Source organism: Falco naumanni, chromosome 3 (genome assembly GCF_017639655.2).
Source record: "Falco naumanni isolate bFalNau1 chromosome 3, bFalNau1.pat, whole genome shotgun sequence".
Taxonomy (NCBI): Eukaryota; Metazoa; Chordata; class Aves; order Falconiformes; family Falconidae; genus Falco; species Falco naumanni.
Window position 1 is genome coordinate 54,523,486 of NC_054056.1, and position 22,059 is coordinate 54,545,544.

The window sequence follows — 22,059 nt, forward strand, 5'->3', positions numbered from 1 at the left end:
TGCTTATATTTGTTTACCTGTGACAACCATTTATCTGCAATGGCTTTATCAACAATCAGACATTTTTATGTTAGCATTAGCAGGTTATATGGGCCAGATTACATCCCACCCACCTTCACATAAGCTGCTTAATGCTAATTTTTGTATAACTTCTAAACCAAAACGAAGTGATCAACCATTGCAAGCCCTTACTGTATTTACAGATGGATCTGGAAAATCACACAAATCAGTTATAGTATGGTGGGACGACCAACGTGAGCGTTGGGATTCAGACGTTAAAACAGTCCCTGGCTCCCCTCAGATAGTGGAACTGGCTGCGATAGTTCGAGTCTTTCGAAAATGGTCAATGCCAGTTAATGTTATCACTGATTTAGCTTATGTTGCAGGAATAGTTGAGCGAGCTGAAGCATCTGTGTTGCGTGACATTCCGCACTTTGACTTATTTGCTTTATTACAAGAACTCGTTTTTCTTCTGGACTCTCGCCCTTACCCCTATTTTGTTATGCATGTCAGATCGCACACTTCTCTACCTGGCTTCATTGCAGAAGGTAATCGCCGAGCTGATCTTTTGACATTACCGGTACAAGTGTTACCAGATCGTGTAGCTCAAGCTAGACTCAGCCATTCTTTTTTCCACCAGAATGCTGGAGGCCTTAAAAGACAGTTTGGCCTTACCTCCCAGCAAGCATCTAACATTATTGCTACGTGCCCTGACTGCCAAAGATATTCTTTTCCGTCTGTTGCAGGCGGAGTCAACCCTCGAGGATTACAAAGTTTACAGTTGTGGCAAACCGATGTTACCCACTATTCAGAGTTTGGCAATTTGAAATATATCCACTCTTCTATTGACACCTTTTCAGGTGCCTTATTTGCTTCTTGTCATACAGGAGAAAAAGCACGTGATGTCCGTAAGCATCTTATGCGTGCTTTTGCTACATTGGGTATCCCAGTACAAATCAAAACAGACAATGGTCCTGCTTATGTCTCTAAAGCAATGAAAACATTTTTTGAATCTTGGGGTGTAACTCACACTACTGGCATCCCTCATTCTCCTACAGGCCAATCTTTAATTGAACGCTCCCATCAATCATTAAAACGTTTACTACAACAACAAAAAGGGGGAATAGGAGTTGTTACTCCTGAAGAACGATTACAGAAAGCCTTATATGTTTTTAACTTTTTGAATTGTTCTTTATTAGACAGCAATCCTCCAATAATCCGACATTTTAACACAAATACTTCACTCGAGATGCGAATTAAAGCTCCTGTACTGGTCCGTGATCCAGAAACGGGTAAGATAATGGGGCCTTATCCCCTTGTCACGTGGGGGAGAGGCTATGCTTGTGTTTCCACAGAGAGAGGCCCCCGATGGATCCCAGCAAAGAACGTGCGACCATTCCGTGAACCCTTACCACAAGTTTCATCTGAAGATTCTGAACAGCGTCTAGGAGAACCTCTCGCAAAAGGAACAGAGCCTGAGGACTCAAATATTTTAAATGAATAGTCGCTATACGCGTGAGTGCCACGAAGTACTCTCTGGGAAAGTTCTTTGCAACTTGTGCGGACACTGTGACCCTTGGGTGTTATGTGTATGTTATACTTGTAGCAAGGAGTGGTGGTGCCGCTTAACTCATTCTGGGCGTTGGTGTAATCTTTGCCTAAAGAAAGAATTTGATACAGTGAGACTGTTACTTATAACAGGGCATGAACCCTTAGAAAATAGTCGCTTTTTTGATTATCGCGCTGACTGGCAAAGAGTGATTATTGAGAGGGCTAAAATCATACAAATTTGTGGTTTAGAATGTAGTAAAACTAATTTAGTACCTGCTATTTGGCTAGTCTCGAGAGAAGACTGGGAACGTACAAAGCAAAAGTGTGAAAAGCGGTTCGCCTGGAAAAGAAAAACCAAGCGATAGAACTGATCCTATAAAAGGAAAAAATGAAAATGATTAAGAGTAGCTCTAGCATGATGTGCCTCTTGGCAGGTATCATTACCTCCATCCTCGTTAGCAGTACAAAAGCTTGGGAAACCCTCAAGCACATAGAGGAGAGAAAAAATCTGTGGGTCACTTGGGCGGAAAAAATCAATCAGAGTAGCCTTTGTCTCTCAATGGCTACTCCTTCTGATCCTTTTAGAACGTGTTTATTAGGAATCCCTATTAACATGAGCCTGATAAACAACTCTACTATAACTCTTGACCCTTCTGTTGTCACTTGTGGTTTCCGTCACCAGCCACCCTTTAGGACACCTCTGTGTTGTGACAAAAATAATATTACCTTTAACGCTTCTTCCCCCTTTATGTCATGCAATAGCTCTCTGTGTACCACAACCAGAGAAATACAGGAGTTTAACCTCTTAGGCTCTGCCCCCTCAGATCTATGTTTTTGGTTTAATTCTCATATTAGTCAAGATGATCCCGTTGATGTCACGTCATATAAGCCATACAACGTGACAGCATATTGTCAAAAGAATGTTAGCCTTACAGCAGTCACGTCCAACGCAGGGCGGCTACCAGAGGGCATGTTTTTAATTTGTGGTGATCGAGCTTGGCAAGGAATTCCTCGAAGTGCTAAGGGAGGGCCTTGTTATGTTGGCCGTTTAACGCTGTTTACACCAAGCATTACTAACATCTTTCAAGCCAATCGTACTTCAAGTTCTCACCGCAGTAAAAGAGCTCTGGTAGAACTAGGCAATGATTGTAAGGATAATGTGGAACTCTGGAATCCTCCTGAAGTTATTTTAGCTAGCATATTTGCCCCCGGGATAGCTACAGCACAAGCACTGACACAACTAAGGAAATTAGCATGTTGGACCGGAAAACAGGTTAATATAACGACAAATGTTTTGTCTGAATTGGCCAGTGACGTCCAAGGAATAAGACATGCCCTGTTACAAAATCGTGCCGCAATAGATTTTCTACTTTTAGCACAAGGGCACGGATGTGATGAGTTTGAAGGGATGTGCTGTATGAACCTTTCTGATCACTCCCAATCAATACACAAACAACTTTCTATTTTAAGGGATAATATGAAAAAACTTCGAGAAAGTAGTGATCCTTTTACAGATTGGTTATCTTCATTAGGTTTGTCTGGATGGTGGATTACAATTTTGGAAAAAATAGCTGTTGTAATAATAATAGTGTTATTGTTAGTTTTGCTTTTGCCGTGTGTTATGCAATGCTTACAGAAGCTGATAGCCAACTCTGTAAAACGAGTTCTTATGGTGCAACAAGAAGGGGGAAATGAAGGGAATGATTTGTCTAAGACCTCCAGTGAAACTTATCTAATTGAGGGAGGTCTGTGGGAACTCATGAAGAACGGACTGCAAGAGAAAGAACATAACGCAATACAACTAGTGGAGGTTTAGGCCACAAGGGCACTGCGACCTTGAGGCCTGTGGTTATACAAAACAGGAGGTAGGTCCGGTTATAACCGAAACTGTCAGCAAGCATAAGATTGAGGCATACAATGGAGAGTACCGAAGCAGAACTTGTAACCCTAGGAAACGAAGTAAGCAGAGTGAAAAGGAACAGCGAATAAGAAACTTAGCTTTTGCAATATGTAATCACTTTTGCAATATGTAACCAATGAGCTTTGTGCACGATAATCTTAGACTATGTATGCAGCCTTATAAAAGAAGCATGTTAAGAACAATAAAGCAGATCTGATCTGATTCCACCTGACCGGGTCTCCGTCTCTCAATCGCGGCAGCCACTTTCAGAAACGATGTACTAGGCTAAATGGACCTCTGGTCTAACCCACAGCAGTTTTTCTAGTGTTCTTACTAAAACACAAGCAGCAGAGGAAGCCCGTAAAAATAGTCCACCACCCCCTGCCCCCCCCAAAAATACCAAACAAAAAACAAAAACCAACCCCAAAAAACCCCAACCAGATTTAAATTTAGACCAAAGTTTTACTTTTACTATTACTGCACAGGCACAGTTTGCAACAAAGTGTTGAGTAAACTGCCTGGGCTGAAATCTTCATTTAGATTTTGTTTGGGGAAAATAGTGTGAAGTGAGATGCATGGCAAAACCACATGAAATTCATAACTGCAGTTGTGGAGATTTTCACCAAGGTTTGGGCTCCTCTGAATGACAAACTTACAGTAGTACTTTCTGTGCAATCTTAAATTATGTAGTACAGCTTGAAATTGATTGAAAATACAAAATTTTCTACTTTGGAACTTTTTTTGTACTCTGAGATGGTTGTAAAACCTGACATTTTTCACAATCCAAGTGATGAAAAATTAGTAATGTCTATTCAATTAACAAAAATTGAAACATTTAACAGAAAACCTGTATAAAATCAGTAGATTCTTGGTCACTATGAACTATGTGGTTGTTCATTAGACACATTAGACTGTGATCTTTTGACATTTATTTTAACGTGCTTTCTTATTATTCAATTCTTAATTAGAGAAGAAATGCCAACTTGAGCAGTACTTTCCCTTCTTGAATGTACAGTAAAACTAAGATACAAACTTTATTTTCTGTGTTTCATACTGTTTTATTTTGATTTATCTTTACACCTCTGAAATATATTAATAAAAATAGCTTCAAAACCAATGAAAAGGAACATTTAGTGGGTATTCCTATTGAAGTCTTTTAGTAAGTGTTTGTGAAAAAGAAGTTTAAATGCATAACAGTAATATGGCTCCCATGACAGAGGTTCCTCCTCTTTTAGAGTCTGAGTCTAAGTAAAGAAAAAAACAGTTTCTGTTTCAATGTTTACTATTTTAATAGGTTGAAAGTTCCTAGCTCTCATTTTGAGTGTAAGAGTTGTATAATGGCTGAACATTAAAATATTAACATATTAAAATGTTGTTTATGTAGCTAGTGGATATTCATTATTTACAGTGTATTTATTCAGAAAATTAATTCTTCTGTAAAAGTTAAGGTCATAATGAACCTAATAAAACTTCCCTGATATAGCAGTTGCACCTCTGAACTAGGCCAATAAGCAGAGGAAACATTATTATATACTTTCTATTTCTTATAGTGAAGAAATAATGCATAAGATTCCTGAGGAAAAGTCGCAAAGCAAGTTTACTAGAGAATGCTTTTTGGGTGTTGGGTCTTGTATTGGTAGCTCAGCCCAAACTGTGTGTAATCCAGCCAGAAGGGACAGATCTTTCCAGTGACAACAGAAGGATAGGTTGGCTGGGAGCACTGAAAGAAAAGTAGTCTGGGTCAACTGGGAGATATTTCACAGAATATTCTTGACACTTTTTTGCAGCTATAGCTGGGAAACTTCTAAAACATTTAAACTCTGAAAAAATCCTTCCTAAAGATTACTTGGTTTTGAATTAGGAAAAAAAAAAAAAACAATTAAAGGAAAAAAGAAAGCAGGAAAACCTAATAAACACCAGAAAGTTTGTAAATTGAAAACCAATTTCTATTCCTTCACCGTTTTCCCAAGGAAAATGGAAAGCAGCAAAGCTGGTGAAAGGGCTTGTCCTATGAGGAGAGGCTAAGGAGTCTGGCGTTCTCTGGTTTGGAGAAAAGGAGGCTGAGGGGCCACCTCATTGCTCTCTGCAGCTTCCTGAGGAGGGGAAATGGAAAGGGATCTCTTCTCCCTGGTATCTAGTGGCAGGACATGTGGGAATGGCTCAAAGCTGTATCAGGAGTGGTTTAGACTGGACATTAGGAAGCATTTCTTTACTGAGAGGGTGGTCAAAGTTTGGAATAGGCTTCCTAAGGAGGCAGTCGATGCTCCAAGCCTGTCAATGTTTTCTCTTCTCTCTTTCTCTTTCTCTTTTTCTCTTTCTCTTTCTCTTTCTCTTTCTCTTTCTCTTTCTCTTTCTCTTTCTCTTTCTCTTTCTCTTTCTCTTTCTCTTTCTCTTTCTCTTTCTCTTTCTCTTTCTCTTTCTCTTTCTCTTTCTCTTTCTCTTTCTCTTTCTCTTTCTCTTTCTCTTTCTCTTTCTCTTTCTCTTTCTCTTTCTCTTTCTCTTTCTCTTTCTCTCTCTCTCTTCCTCCCCTCCCCTCCCCTCCCCTCCCCTCCCCTCCCCTCCCCTCCCCTCCCCTCCCCTCCCCTCCCCTCTCCTCTCCTCTCCTCTCCTCTCCTCTCCTCTTAAAGCTGATGCAACCTTTTCCACAGACCAGGCTGGAAAACCTACAAGCTTCATATAAAGACTCATGTAAAATATTTATGTATAAACCAAGAAGCATGTTTTGTTTTTTTCAAAGCATGTCTCTACTATTAGATCAGTACATATTCAGATATCCAGATCCCTTTTATTGGATTCAGTATTCAACACAATCCAGTGTTCCTGTCTTGGTGACAGAAAGGGAGATCAAACCAAACCAGTCTATGTATACTTTCACATTTCATCTACTGTGCTATTATTCCTGGTCAACTCTAAGTCAAGCAAAGCAGCTAGGGCTCACTGGTATACAGCTGCATGATCTGTGCTTCATTTTAATCCTTTCTTCAGTCTCAGTTATTCCATTGTTTTAATATGGGCTTGGTAAATCCATTGAACCATTGATTGTTTTATTCAAAGTAGACCCCAGGTGCCACTCCTTTAAAGGTACAAACAAGAGCACCACCAATATTATAGCAACAAATATGCATAGAGAATTTAAAAGGCATAACTGAAATTCTGAAGTTATGGGAACCTCCAGACAGTACAGCATTTTTCCTATCCTTGTGCTTCACAGTAGAAGGTAGATAGTTCGTGATCCATTATGGAATCACATGCTGTACTTTATAGGCCAGTTTATCATTTCAAACTTTTGTAGGTCTCTGACACACAAACCTTTGAGACTATGGCTAATTATTTTGAAATGTTTAAAAGTAAACTTTGTGAAATTGCTGGTTGAATTGAGTACTATATCAAGAACACTCTGTGTTACCAAAAATATATTAGTATACAGGCAATATCTGTTTTAAAGAGGTCAGAAATATTTTTCTAGTATATGTTCTACTTTAACAAATCTCTGGACCTTTGTATTATACTGACTTGTAGGAACTATTCAGTTTATTCCACTGCCTATCAGCATTCTTTCAGATGATACTCGAAGGACCTTACAGTAAAAAAGCAGAATCTTCCAGCTGTGGCATCTGACAAAGCCAGAGGCAAATTTCTGCATAAGCTCACTGGGCAGTGATGCTGACATGTCCAGAGATGCCTTTGAGCTTACCACATAGTTGTACTCCCGATTGGTTTCTATTTTTGCCTTGTTATTTCATCCTTTTTTGACTCTTGCTTTACTTTGGAAACATTTCACACGCTTCTTCATTTCAGGATAGAATCCATGGTGTTTTTCCTGGCTTATGGAGGGAATCCTTTGGTGCTCACATCTTGCCCACAAAAAGCTTTTCTTGCTTTTTCCAAGCTATAGCTTGATGTTTGTTCCTCTGCCATCCTAGCACAAGTCTTTGAGAATTGTAAGTAGTAACTGAAAAGTTTTCTTGTGAAACTTATTAGAGTCTTATAAAAAACCCAAGCCAAACAAAACCCCTCAATCAATAGTAGTATAAACCAGTGTCCATGTAAAAAGAAGACAGAGGATATTTTGCACTTATTTTTCCTCCAATACATATATATATTTATTATATATGTGTATATATTTAAATACATATGTAAATATATGTATAAGGATAATATACACATGTACCAAAAATATTTTATTCATGAGCCACTCATAAGCAATTAATGTATGTCTGATTGTACTGTGTCCTTTACAATGTACCTAGTCAAAGTGTAACTCCTAGTATATGCTTCACTGCTTGACTGTAAACAAATTAATCAAGTATGTTTCTGTCATCCTTTTAAGACATTCTCTTAGCTACAGAAATGAAATGAAAACATGCAAGAATGAGATGCTTTGTAATTAACAACCGTACTTCTGTTTGTTTTCAATATCTTATTCATCTCAAGCACAAAAATACTTATACAATATTTATCAGGTTTTGAATTAGTTGACTTTGCAAGGCAAGGAAACCTTACAAAGTATTGCAGCAATACTTATACAACGAAAGTATTGCATGACCTTCAGTATCATGTTATTTCACAGAAAAACATAAGATAAAGCAATTTGGAATTACCTTCATGAGCTGCCATTTAAGGCTAAGTAATCTATATGTTTAATAGCTTAAAAAGCAAAGTAATTTACTGAGATTATGGATGATTAGTTGTACTTATTAATTTGCCTGTTCCGTTTGATAGTTCTCTGTTCATGTTTTTTTCAAATCACAGAAAAGGCGAAATCCTTATTCATTGAAGTCAGTGTCAAAAAAACATGTACTTCCACTTAGCTGGAATTTCACTGGAGGTTTCTTTTTTCCCCTTTTCCTAAAATTACATAACATCTATAAAAAATACCCACATCACTATTTCCTCTTAGCCTACTAAACATTCTCAGTCAGCGTAGTCATCCTGTTTATGTTTATGCTTAGCTAAAGATAAAATTGGTACTAAAACCATCTTTAATTTTTTTCTTAAGCTATTAACTGCTAATTTGTTCTTTTTCCTTTCCTCTTATTTCACTCACACTTGCATATAAACTGCACACAAAGTTCAAAGTTTGCTGCAGTGAGAAAACACACATATTTTGCAATATATAATTAACCACTGCATAAAACATTGATTACATGAACGAAGTAGATAAGGAATTCTGCTATATTTATTCATTAGGCAGAACAAAATCTTTCAACAGGCAGTGCCAAGATGAATCTTTCTTTTTCATGAAAAACCCTTTTTAAATTACTCTTTAAATTTTTTCCCCCACTGAATAACAAGGAAAACACCCATTTTAACTGAAATTAAAAGAAAAGAGAGTTCCTTTTCTTTTTGTCTATTTTTTCTTATACATTTTGGGGGGTTTGTTTTTTGGTTTTGGGTTTTTTTTTCTTGAGCTTTATTTCTTCCTGATACTGTTGGCATAAAGATGGTTAGACGGTTAGACAAACATTTTAGTTTTATATATATGTTATTTTTGGAAACTCAATTCTGTCATTGCTTTTTTTCCTAAATCTGCTGTATTTTATTAATTCAGAGTATGAAGTCTCATGAAAAAAAAAAAACAAAACCTATAGCACCCCACTTCATTTATTCTTTGTTTATTAACATTAACAAATGTTTCAGGACAATCATCGTACATTCTTTTTTTTTTTTTTTTTTTTTTTTTTTTTTTTTTAAGGTCAACAATTACCAGGCATGTATCCTTGGGTATAACATAGGATTCTCTGTTATCTCTCTGCCCTTCTCTGGTCAAAAAAAGTTGTGTGAACAGCCTTTGCAGTGCTTCAGTTCAGCCCCATCACGGTCTGGACTGCCCTCTGTAAGTCATGTATTTGTGAACTTTGGCTTTGAAACTTCATTGTTCTTATGAATCACTTGTGGTGATGACACAAAAGTGGGAGGAAGGGCTGATACACCATAAGGTCATGCTGCCATTCAGAGGGGCCTCGACAGGCTGGAGAAATGAGCTGACAGCAATCTTATGAAGTTCAGCAAGGGGAAGTACAAAGTCCTGTACCTAGGGAGCAACAACTCCATGTACCAATATATGGTGGGGGCCGCTAAGATGGAAAGTAACTTTGCAGAAAAGGACTTGGGGATCATGGTGAACACCAAGTTGAACAATAGATACCAATGGGTACTTGTGACAGACTTGTAATGGTAACCTGGGCTGCATTAGGAGTGTTGCCAGCACATTGAGGGACATGAATCTTTTTACCCTCTAGCCAGTGCTGGTGAGGTCACATCTGAAGTGCTGTGTCCAGTTCTGGACTTCTCAGTAAAAGAGACAGAGTCCAGTTGTACAGAGCTCACCCAAAGTTCAAGATAATGAAGGGACAATTCTCCTATGAGAAAAGGTTGAGAGAGTGGGACTGTTTAGGTTGGAGTAGAGAAGGCTCAAGGTGGATCTCTTCAAAGTACATAGGTATCTGAAAGGAGGGTGTAATGAAGACAGACCACCCTTTTCAGCAGTGCCCAGTGACAGGACCAAAGGCAATGAGCACACACTGAAACACAGGGGGCTCCGACTGAACTTCAGGAAACACTTTTTTACTGTGAGCTTTGTAGAGTCTTCCCCCTTGGAGATACTCAACAGCCATCTGGATGTGGTCCTGGGCAACTGGCTCTAGGTGACCCTGCTTGAGCACAGGGGTTGCTTTTGACTCAGGAAGGTTGTTTATTACTGTGTTTGTTTACGGGTTGAATTCCTGTTCTAATCTACTCTGATCTCTGTGTGTTATAGTGACCTTAAATTTATATTTTCAGGTAGGCAAAGTGACTGTCCCAAATCACATCCATGAATGGTCCCATGTTGTGAGCAATAGTACATTCAGCACTTCTCTCTATATGCAGTCTGCATGTCCACTCTTAGAATAATTTTTCAAATAGCTTTTTAGGCTCCAAATTTTAAAAAAATAATTTATTTATCATTTGCCCTCTTGTTAACAATGTTTCAAATAAAACTTTTCTTGTGACTATGAACAAGTTCTTAGCTGTCATTTCTAACCACTATATATCTCAAGAATTTGCAAGAGAAAAATATATCTAAATCCAAAAGCTGGAAAGAAGTATAAACTTTTGTAAAATATTTACTTTTCCAGGGCATAAAATGTCTGTTTTAATACTTTTTCTTGATGTACACTATAAGACAACTGTTAGCTTACTAGAATTCTTATTCTTAAACACTTCTTAAACATCCTTGTTGAAACACTCATTAATATTCAAGTAACTTTTTCAACACTGACAGGAGGTATACTCAATAACTACTTTCTTTGCAGTGTAGTGTAAAATACTAAAATATGTGTCATCAATATATCTTAAGTCATTAATATCTCTGTAAAACACCAAAAGAGTTTCAGCCTGCCCTTAGATCCTCTTCTGCATAGACAGGGTTATACCATGCTGATATTTTGCCAAATTACTGTTTGTGCCATTTCACAAAAGAAGAATGCTTGCTAGTTGCATTTTTTTTATCCATCCACCTGTCCAAGTATAACTTTTATTATTCTCTCATTATCCTGGTTTTCATCCAGCTTCCTAGGGTGACAAGTTCATACAGTCAGCATCTTGTTAAGGTATTCAAGTAACATTTGTTTAACTGAACATAGAAAAAAAATCCTAGTGACTTCAAGAAACATCTATCTTCCACAAACTTTGTTTACATATATATATATATTTGTATATATGTATATTTTACATATTACCTATGAAGGAAATTATATTCTATAGCAGTTATTGAAGAGCAGCAGCAGTTCCCATCCATACCCCAATGCCATATCTTCAGGAAAACAAACAAACAAAAAAAGAAACATGAAAAAGTATGTTTCCTCTCTGCTTCTCACTCTTGGTCTGTTACAGGTTTTGAAGTTGGTATGTATTTGTCAGGAGGATCAAAGAACTGGAATGTCAGAAAATTAAATCAGTTGACGTTTCTCAAAGGGCTCTGAGTACACAAGGAGAATAAAAGAATGAATATCACCGTGGTCAGAGAAGAAAGAGCAGAAAATGGTCAGGTTTTCTTATGACAGAAAAAGAGTAAGTTAGGAGGACAATATCTTGTGGATAAAAAATTGAAAGAGAAGAAGAAAGGAGATACTACAAATTTATTTCTTCTTCCTGGCACCTCTGTGCATTGATCTTTCTCTCATTCCTCCATGCTAGAATGACTTAACAGGTTCTGTTTCTCTCTGGCTGGTTTGCTTTAAGTGTGGTGTGAATGGTCAAAGACATGTGAAAAGTTTTCACATTTAGAATACTAACTCAAAGTGAAATTTGGGATGGTAAATAAAAGTCCAACATGATGCAAACCATGTTTTCCAGAGTGAACAAGACACAAACCCACCACTTTCTAAAGAATGTTCTGATTCATGATTCATATGTACATACACCATGAATAGACGTATATATTAATGTGCACACCACTGTCTAACGGAAGATGCCAAAGGTCCTTTCAGGAAAGAATACATTGTTTCATATGGCTTCACCACAAAAGGCCAGTCTTAAGTTCTAAAATGAAAACTACAAATCCTGCTTTCAGTGTAGAGAGCAGAAAGCTGGTGAGAAAGAAGAGGTTGGAAGAGAACCATGAATGTGATCAAACATTGTGCCAGTGCAAATCCAGCATTTCAGGAAGAGAGGCAATGTCACAGCCACTATGTTCTTGCACAAAAATGAAGAAAGATATTGCTGTTGCTGCATGTTGCTGACTGAATCACATAGTTACAACAGCTTCATGCCTTCTCAGTGTGCTTGTAGATACATTCATGAGCTCACTAATATTTCTGAGTGTTAGGTGGACATCTAACATTGGAGTTTTAAAAATTACTGGGGAAATAAGTTGCCTGTGCACTTGTATTTCCCTGTTAATCCTTCTCATACAGCACAACACTGAATTTAGATCTTGACTATTTGGTTGATTCAAATGCTTTCAGCAGAAGAATTCTAAGCAAAAACCATCCACCAGTTTATTGACTTCCACACCCTGCTTTGATCATTGTGCCATTTGTATCATATAGCACAGTCCATGGCCTAGATTTTATCTGAAGAGCAAAGAGGTCTTGCAATTTTCAGGCTAGGACGAAGAATGAGAAATAAAGAGGATCCTGTCTTTTAATCTTGCTAAGCCAATGACTCACAGTGACAAGCTGGTAAATTGTCATTGCTTGACCAAGCAAGAAAACTGAGTAATAAACAGCAAGAAATAGATTAAAAGTTTGGACATAGATTTCCTAACTAAATAAAGGAGAGTAAACCCAGCCATAAACTAGTCCTACATGAGATCTCATTGTACCATCACAGAGCAGAATATCCTTAATTAGGACCATGTTATCCTTACTAAAATGTTGTGAAGAGAACAGCTTTAAATTTATGGGGTGTTTTTGAATTTCAGCATTGATAAATGCCATGGTAAAACTAGATTAAGTTAGAGATAGTTTAGCTGTTTGAGTAAAATTTTCCAGTAAAGAACCATGCAATATAAAATCACCAATGTCTGAGCCTTGCATTATTATTGCTTTGCATTGTTCTTGTAATTTGTTTATTTTAATAGCATTTTCTTACCATGTCTGTTTCAGGACATCATTATCAAACTTGGACATTCTGTGCAATTAATTCAAAGGCCACCAAAATTTTAAAGTCATTTTATAGGCCCAGGGGAAGTCCACTGGCCACAAAACATGTATTGGATGGCCTGCTGAGACTGTGGAGTGGTCACAACAGACATTGTGGCAAATGAAGCTCCCTCCATCAGTGAGTGGGAAGAGAAAACTTTTCTGTAAAGGGGTCACAGAATGAAAGGCTCTGCTGAGCTGTCTGCTGCTTTCCTGTCTCCAGAATGCAGTTCCAAGAACATTGCTAGGAGACATCTGATATCTGTGGATGGCCTCAGCTGTAGGCTTATGCATGAAAAGAATCATCAGCCTAAGAAGGAAAAGTTTTTTCAGACCTAGAACCTATTTATTAGCCAAGGGTCAAGACACTCTCAAAGACAGATGGGGATATTTATTTCCATTGTAGCATGGATTCAATTTTTTTTATTCTGAAAGTATTTTCAGTACTTGTTTGGGTAGTACTGATGTGGCATCTGAAAGTGCATACTTGGATCTCAGAATGACCAACTCAGTTGTCAAAATCTCCAGCTTTTCCTGACAATGTCATAATGCATGCATGAGTTTTCAATACAAAAAGCTGCAGTATTTTGTAATTTAATAATGTTGGGTCATAGTGCAATCATAAAAGTAATGGAATTTGCTACTGCTACTACTAGTAGCAACAACAGTGATGCAAGGACAACTGGGGAAATTATTTTGTTATTTATATTATTGGACTATTTTTTTTTCTTGCTCTCTTTTTTCTTTTTAGTCACCTACATTAATTACAACATCATCTCTTGAGCAATAGAATTTAGCCCTTCTTTTTTGACTCAGAAAATTGTTTACAGAATAAAGTGCACATTATTTTTTAGCTTCATCTACATTTTCAAGGCAAGGTAAAATGGTGTTTTTGAATGAAAAATTGAGAGCTCCTAAACTGTCTGATGCACTGCCCAGGGGCAAAGCCTGTGAAAGATGTGATTATATGCACACCTTCAGGTATATCACCAATATACTTGAGATAGAGACAATTTAGTTGTTGGCCTAATAGGCACAGATAAAGGTGCACGTTCTAAGTAGTACTGGAATAATAAGGAGGCCTGATTTAAAACAAAACAAAACAAAACAAAAACAAAACAAAAAACCACAACCAAAAAAACCCCATCAAGGTGGCATTAAAGAGTGCTGGAAGCTAGCACTTACATGTTAATTAAATAACAGTACTTCACCCTTCTTGCCCTTGTTTTTCATTCCTTGCCATCAATCATTTGAAAGCTTTTTCCATTAAACAACACCTGAATCTTCTTCAGTATGATGGGACTGATTATGCAGGATGGAAGTCAAGATGTAATCACTTGAATATAAGGCACCTATTTTTGTAGAAAACAGGCACAAGACATCGGGCCTCCCAGCCTCTAGGGGTGCATCTTTGCAGTCTGCTGAGGGCAGCCCTATGGCCAGACTTGTCTACTGCATAAACTCTGAGCCTCCAGGCACTGCCTCATGTGTGGCCAATGTGGGTCCTCTGAAGTCCCAAGGGCCCTGAGTGTTTGAGCATGGCATTGGGCATACCTTTCTAGAATAATTTTTATACTTGTATTTTCTCTGTAAGACCTTTGTTTTGCTTACTGATTAATAATCTAACCTGTTCATTGCTGGCTTTAACTTTTTCTGTTAATTTCAGCATTTGTTTGTATTTTTACATAATGCCTACAGATAATTAATCTAGGTAGTTATCAATTAATTAACATAAATAATTTTTAGAATTTGAATTAAATATATTAGTTGTTTTTATTAGCAATTATTATTAGCAATAGCTTCTGTTGGTTAGTGTTTCTGTAGTGCATTGATCCATTTGAGAAATGTGATGATCAGTTTATTGTGGTGTGACTCTGGTTTTCACCAGAAGGATCCCTTCGTCATTACTCAGTTTTTTGGCTTTCAGCTATTTTCACTGTTAAATGACTACTCTGCTCCATTACCTGGTTGTAGTGGTCCTTGTCCTTTGGATCTACCTGGGCAAATTTTTAGTATTGCAACAGCTTATGACCTTTGATATGATATACGGGCCCTTTTTTATTGGGAAGACTGCCATTCGTTCCCTGCTGCTGGCCTCATTCTCAGCCTGCAAAGAGGCACACTCCTGCCTTGTGTGTCAGAAAAATAGCAGAAGCTGCTGCAATCACGTCTTCATGCAGGTTCCCAACAATGCATCTAAATTGGCAAGTTCTGTCATATGGATATAGCCTCTGTATCATACATTTTTTAAAGTCCAGTGTAACACTCAATAGATCTCAGATAAGAGAAGTGCTTTGCTTCCCACTTGCCAATTGTAGTGTTGTTACTTCATAGTAATAAATGATGAGATAGCAGCAAGTCTGTGGCTGAATGAGTGATGTACAGAAATCAAGCATGGCAGAAAAATACATTGCCTTCTGCATACATTTATTGGTTCTCCCTCCCTCTGTCTGTCTTACTTGTCATCTTTTGCTTTCATCAGTGGCTGCTGATGGCTATATGCTCCCAGCCTGATTCCTAATTGCTATGAAATGAGCAAGTGGGAGGCAGCTGAAGTGATAGGAAAAGAAGGGAGACTGATTTATTTTGTGTAAAACTGACTCAGCATTTGGTGTGGAAGAGACCACACTGTTAAGCTACTGAGTCATCAGTACACTTGTGCTTTCTCTCTAGGGCTTCAGGCTCTATCAGTGATTGATGGATCAAGAGTTTGATTGAAGCCTTCTTGTACTTCTCAGGTACTAAACCATCGCAACATCCTCATCTTTCTCCAGTTCTTCCCAATGGCAGTGTTATGACTCACCAGGCATTGCAAATCACCTCAAGTGGCAGCTCACAGGACACCCAGTAAATCTGAACTGTAATTAGGTCACAAGCGGAAAACTCAGTTTGGACCCTAATGGACATTTGCCCGTGTCCATAAAACATTTGCAGGATTTGGAACTGCTGAGCTAATTCTGATGAAGAGACTGGAGCTGGGGTTACAAGGCCACAGCCAGAGATAGTGCACTTGCAGTTATGCAGATAAGCCTGCACTTCATCTTCCCAAATGATGCCTGGAGGCTGCCAGAACAGTCATTCTTTCACTTTTATGGGCAGTGAATTTACATTAAGAGGTATTTAAATAAAGGCTGTAGACTACGCTTAAAAGATGTTGTTCCAATTTGGGACATTATTATGGTGCTGTGGCATGGAGAAGTGACCCCATGCACGATCGAGCTGAGGTGCTAAGCTGCCCTAGAGCTCCGTTAATAAGGATTGGTGAGGCTGAAGGCAGGGATGTTGCCGAGAATGCTGATGAGCCTTATTAGCACTGTGCAGCTTCCATCCTTTGGAGGAGGGTACATAAGCCTGTGGGGAAGAGCGGATTCTGAAGACAGTTAAAGAGCTCTGCATCAAATAATTTATTTGGCTAGTTCAGTCTACCATTGTAAACAAGTTTTGCTTTCTGTGAACTTACTCATTAGTCACCTATTTCTGGATACTTACATTACATGGACAAATTGGAGCCAATGTTTTGTCCACACTCTACTCTGTAACTTTGTGTACAGGAATCTGTTCCTTAACAGACATATTTTGCACCACCAGAAGTGATATAAGTCATACTTACATTTTTGAAGATGCCTGCCATGGATGAGCTACAATACCCAAACTTCTTGTTACAGCAGTCACATCAGTGTTGCAGAAGTAGTACTGCTGCTCCTTCCCAGTCCTGTGAGCAGCTGTGTTCACCTGCATGGACTGTTCTCTGTACTTGCAGCAGTGAAATGAGTGTCAAGTGCATTTCAGGAGAATATATTCACATACTTAAATCTCTGTTTTTATCTGAGAGTCCATGTAGGCAGAAGTCAGCTGTCACAATTAGGAAAACACAGGCAACCTGCTTTTGTTCCCGAGGGCTCCTCAGAAGCAGGTTAGAAGTGGCAGTGAGCTGCATCAGCTGCTTTTGATAGGAGTCGTCCAATCCTGGTGGCAGTATTTTTCCCAGAGCATCCTGAGAGTGGACTGCCTCCTGGTTTAGTAAATTGTCCTGGGGAATTTTAAGTCTGGTGCTCCAAATCTAGACTTCACAAGTAAGAGCAACACCTGAAAAATTTCACAGGAAAGGAGAAGTTGGGATATTCTCACATGAAAAAGTCCATTTCTGTGGATTGATATTTTTAGGAATCTTAGGCAAAGTTTGAAATGACCTGAATAGTTCTATGTTAATAGTTGGTTTCTTGATATGGTAGGTGAACAGAAATAAATGGAACAGCAATATTTGAGTGTAGAATTGAATATTTCATTTCTGAGTTCTTTTCTGCAACTTTCTTGAGGGCATTTGGAAGATATTTTCTTTTAATATATTCCAAATGGAAAACCATGAAAGCGTTTCATTAAAATGGAGAAATAGGTTGGCACATACATGCATTTTTCTGAAACAATTCTCCATTTACAGATTAATGCAATATGTTAACCCAAGTCTACATAATTCTTCCAAAAAAATCTTTTGATTAAAAAATCATATTTTCACCTGAACTTTTCCCACCTTGATTCTGACCTTTCAATAGTTTCATGTTCCATTTTACTTTTCTCCCATAATAGCTGGTACCAATTATGCTAAGCAGGGAGAGCTTGTGAGTTGCCTCCCTTTCATGGGCTGTGGGCTTTATATCTATTCTGGTTACGCAGACACAAGATAGATGTATCTGACCAAAGAGAGGCAGACTACAAAATGTATTCCATTAATGACGGAGACAACTATAAAAGGGATAAGAAGCTAATGCTTCAGTGCAGAAGCAATCTGAAATTGCATCTTCATCAGGATTTTTGGACCAGCTCAGCTTATGGCATGCTAGACTAGACTAGCTTTTGTATAAACAACAGCAAATTATTTAAACCAGTTGTATGTATACAGCTTGACAGTTCTACTGGACACATTTGTAAAACTGGACCTGGTTGCTCATCTATTAGTCTCTATTTCTCAAATTTAAAATAAGGACCTCATTTTAGCAGTGTCCGTTTAACTGACTCCTCTCTCATGCTGGTAGTCTCAATCCACATGCTGGTCCTGTTGTACTGGTGGCATTTTGGGGGACTAATTGTTGAAAGCAACAACAGTACAATTTCAGGTCTTTCTCTCCAGCAAAAGAGGTATAATTACTTGGCCTACAAGTTTTTATATTTGTATGTGTAGTGTCACTAATTTGAATAAATTTTTTCCCACCCTTTTAAATCCTCTAGGGAATTTTACCCTCTTTATTAATTTGTAAGGGTTGTTTAATATCTTTTTTTCTCTTTGTTGTTCATATTTTGTTAGTAGTTGCTGCTGCTGCTGCTGCTGCTGCTGCTGCTGCTGCTAATAATAATAATAATAATAATAATAATAATAATGCTGTTGTTCTTATTTGCCACCCCTCCCAGACGTTTAGGTAGATGTGGGTTTGCAAGTCCAGACCTTTGTGTAAATATTACTGATGATCTGTACCAATTTATTTTTTCACCTTTTTCCTTCTGATGATTATATTGGAAATAAAGGCTGCAGGGAAAATTATTTGCACAGCTCTGTTCTCACCTGCACTTCATTAATAGCTAAGTCATTTGCAAAAATAATTTCCTAGTCAGTGCTCAACCACAATAAAATGTTCCATGTCCTAAAGATTTCTAGTGAAGTCTACAGAGAAGACCACAGGAAGAAATCAACACTAGCAAAAATCAGTAACATTATTGTTGCATTTTCTACAGGATTTTATTCCTATACTGTTTGTGTTTATAGTGCCTACAATGATTTCCCACATCAGAAATCTATTTTATTACACATTTCACCATGCCACTGTACTAACTTCAACGTAATTGGGATCAGAATGACTTGGGTGGCAGGTAACTATCCTTGAGTGTTCCTAAGCCTCTCAGCTACATAGATGGTGTCCAGCTTACCAAAATCTTGTGCTGTTCAAGGCCTGGTGCACATCAGGATGCATAGGGCATTATCCTCTTGAACGCAGGTCTTTGCATCCCCATTACCTGTTGCAGGCAAGGAAAGAAATCATCACCATCAGAAGGACAAGCTGTTCTTTTCTTCTCCAAAATTGCAATCTCTGTCCCTGGTTCAGGAAAATTACAAAATATATCTTGTTCTAAGAAGAGTTTCATGTTTCCCTAGTTTTCTTCTGTAGGCAGAAAAACAAGTCATGAGAGCCATCTTTTCTACTGCTGTGGACAAGCAGGGTAATAGGACAGAATGAAAATGGATAGTTTAGTTCTACTATGTTGCACACAATGAACTCTCCAGTTAATTGACCATGAAGAGAACTCCAAACTAGCAGGAGGGAGTAAAATATTATTTGGAATTATTCACTATTATTTTAACAAAAAGAAAAAAAAAACAAAGCAAAAAAAAAACCACACCAAAAAAACCCCAAACAAACAAACAAACAAACAAAACCTGCTCAAACTTCCAGATTATTAAAATTGCCTTTAAATCAAAACATCGATGATGAAGTCCTTCATAAGAAAGACATCACCTAAATTCTTTTAAAAACATAACTTCTTAGTTGGTAGAAGCAGAAAGGGAAAGTAAAGCGAAACACCAGTAGACTAAGCATAACCAGGTATCTTAATTCACTGAATAATTAAAGGAAACAATGAAGAAACTGGAAACTTTTGCATCTTGACTCTATGTAGCCAACTAAATGCTACAGGCCCTATTCTTTCAAAGCTCCAGCATGGAACTTTGCCTCTAAGTTTGCTCAGGTGCTCTGAAATCCTAGTGATGGACTCACATCTTCTAACAAGAATAGAGTATAAGGGAGATGACCTGCTATTTACATTCATCTTACAGAAGAATCATACTTAAAGTGTGAGGTTGTTGGGTAAAGCTCTTCTGTTCTCTCACCATATTTTACCACTGCCAAAAAAACATTCACATTGACAGTGAATCATAGTCTAACATACCTTGCTCTGGCTGTATCTTATAAACTTGGAAACAGTAGAGCAGTTCATGTGTGTAACTAATCAAGAAAGTTCTGCTTGTAGTAAAGGGGTTATTCCAGGATCAAGCTAAATTTTCATGACTTAAGAAAATTAAACATCTTTATGTGATAGCGATGTTATGTTTTAAAAAATTCTCTTCTTCATCCCATTTTCTGACACTGTTGCAGATGCTGAACATTATCTACTCTTCAAGTTATGGTATTCCGAAACAGCTCACTGAGAGAAGTAGTGTATTTAAGTACTCTCATGAGTGAGAAGGTCAGATTCAGGCTGCTAGGTTGGAGAATGCAAAAGAAATCCTATAGTGTTATTAAAAAATATTTAATTTGTAGATACCCTGCAGATGAAATGAACTAACAATAATAAAAAAGCTGGTAAAAGGACATTTATTGCTTTTTGCTTGGAAGGTTTGAATTAGAAGGTTTTTTAATGAGCTAAAGGTAGATGGGTTGGTGTCCCTTATTTTAGATGATTCAATCTGTGTTTCTTAAAATAGCTAAGGCCTACCAGTTTAGGAAGATATTGCTTAGAGCTATAGTTAGGCATTAACAAGATTTGGCTTTATTGCTTTTTATGTTTTAGTAGAAACCTTAAAATTCCACTATAGTTAAGCAGAACCTTCTTATTCAAGAGAGGTGATACTTTTTAGGTTGCTCAGATACTGACATTGAGAGAGCAAACTAAATTTTTTTTTTTTTTAATGAAAGCTATTAGCTGAATAGTAGAACAGCAGGTAGGTAGACTTTTGACCTAAGTTGTTAAAATGTGAAAGATGAGTAATCACAGAGTAAAATATACATAGGTTTCCTAACACAAAGGCAAAGCCTCATTTCTTCTGTTGTTTTACAACAGAATTTCTAGCAAGTTGGTCAAATGCAGAATCACAATATTTTAAAGAACCTCTTTGCCCACAGTTAGTATGACTATATTTGCTGTTTCAGCAGAATCATTTTGATAGATTCATTCAGAGTCTTATGGTGGGTATAACATGAAACTCAGTGAGGGGGCTAAAAGGCTGGGCTCTGTTTGCTTCGGTGTTTGACTTTCTAATCAAACAACTTTCTGCTGCTTTAACAATTAGTTAATACATTATCCTTCTCTAACTATAGAAAGAAGTCTTGTTCAGAATGAACACAATTGGCCTTTTCATGCTAATGTTTGTGTATACTATCTACTGTTTGTAAATTGCACTTGAAAACACATTGTAGACATCTATTTTGTTTCCAAGCACACAACACATTACTTATGCCTTTTGCATAAACTTCAATACAGCTGAATAGTCTAGTTTATTTGTTTACTGGATCCTGTATTTTGAATAAATGTGTCTGTAAAATCTTGCGTACATTGTCAGCATATCCGCGGAACAGTGCTGTCAGGCAAGGAAGAATCTTGTAATCAAATTTATGGTATCTGTCAATATATGTGTTATGGATAGAGAATTTCCCTGGTTAGCTGAACCCAGGTACCCTAGAGAAGTTTAGTATTTTCTGAACTTGACTAAAACTTGACTTGAGAAATTGAAGGCACTGAGCAGTTTTCAGAATAAGACCCTTTATTTGTGAGAAGACAGTTAGAACATGGTGGAATATTTCAGGCAGAAGCAACCTGACATCAAGACATCAGTAGACAGAAGTCATGACGTAGGGCAGTGCTAACATCTGCCTCCTCTGACATACTGTAAACAGCATCAGGAACATCCTCAAAGCTCCTGACATTGTAATATTTGTCAAATCCCCCTGAAAGTGGAGTTAGCCATACAGTATATCAAATGCCAAGGTGCCTGGCACCAACCACTGTCACACTGGTCCTGTAAGCCATCATTCGCAGAGTGTATGACAGCAGAAGAAGCTACCAGAGTGGCTGCACAGTGCTCCTGTGGAGCTGGATTCCTAGACTAAACAGCTAACAGGAGCTGAGTGTATGGCCAAAAGGCCAAATGATCAGATTGCTTTAGACTGATTAGAACACAACTTGTTCCAATTTGAATTTCTATAATAGCTGTTTATTTAA

The 22,059-nt window shown here is 37.8% G+C and overlaps 1 protein-coding gene across 1 annotated transcript; it reads left to right on the top strand.

Moving 5' to 3' along the window:
• Positions 1 to 1,966: 1,966 nt before the first annotated feature.
• Positions 1,967 to 20,401, top strand: LOC121084436. The gene is made up of 2 exons (XM_040585858.1): positions 1,967 to 2,645; positions 20,382 to 20,401. Exons 1-2 carry the CDS (start codon positions 1,967 to 1,969, stop codon positions 20,399 to 20,401), a joined length of 699 nt encoding a protein of 232 aa, XP_040441792.1.
• Positions 20,402 to 22,059: the final 1,658 nt, after the last annotated feature.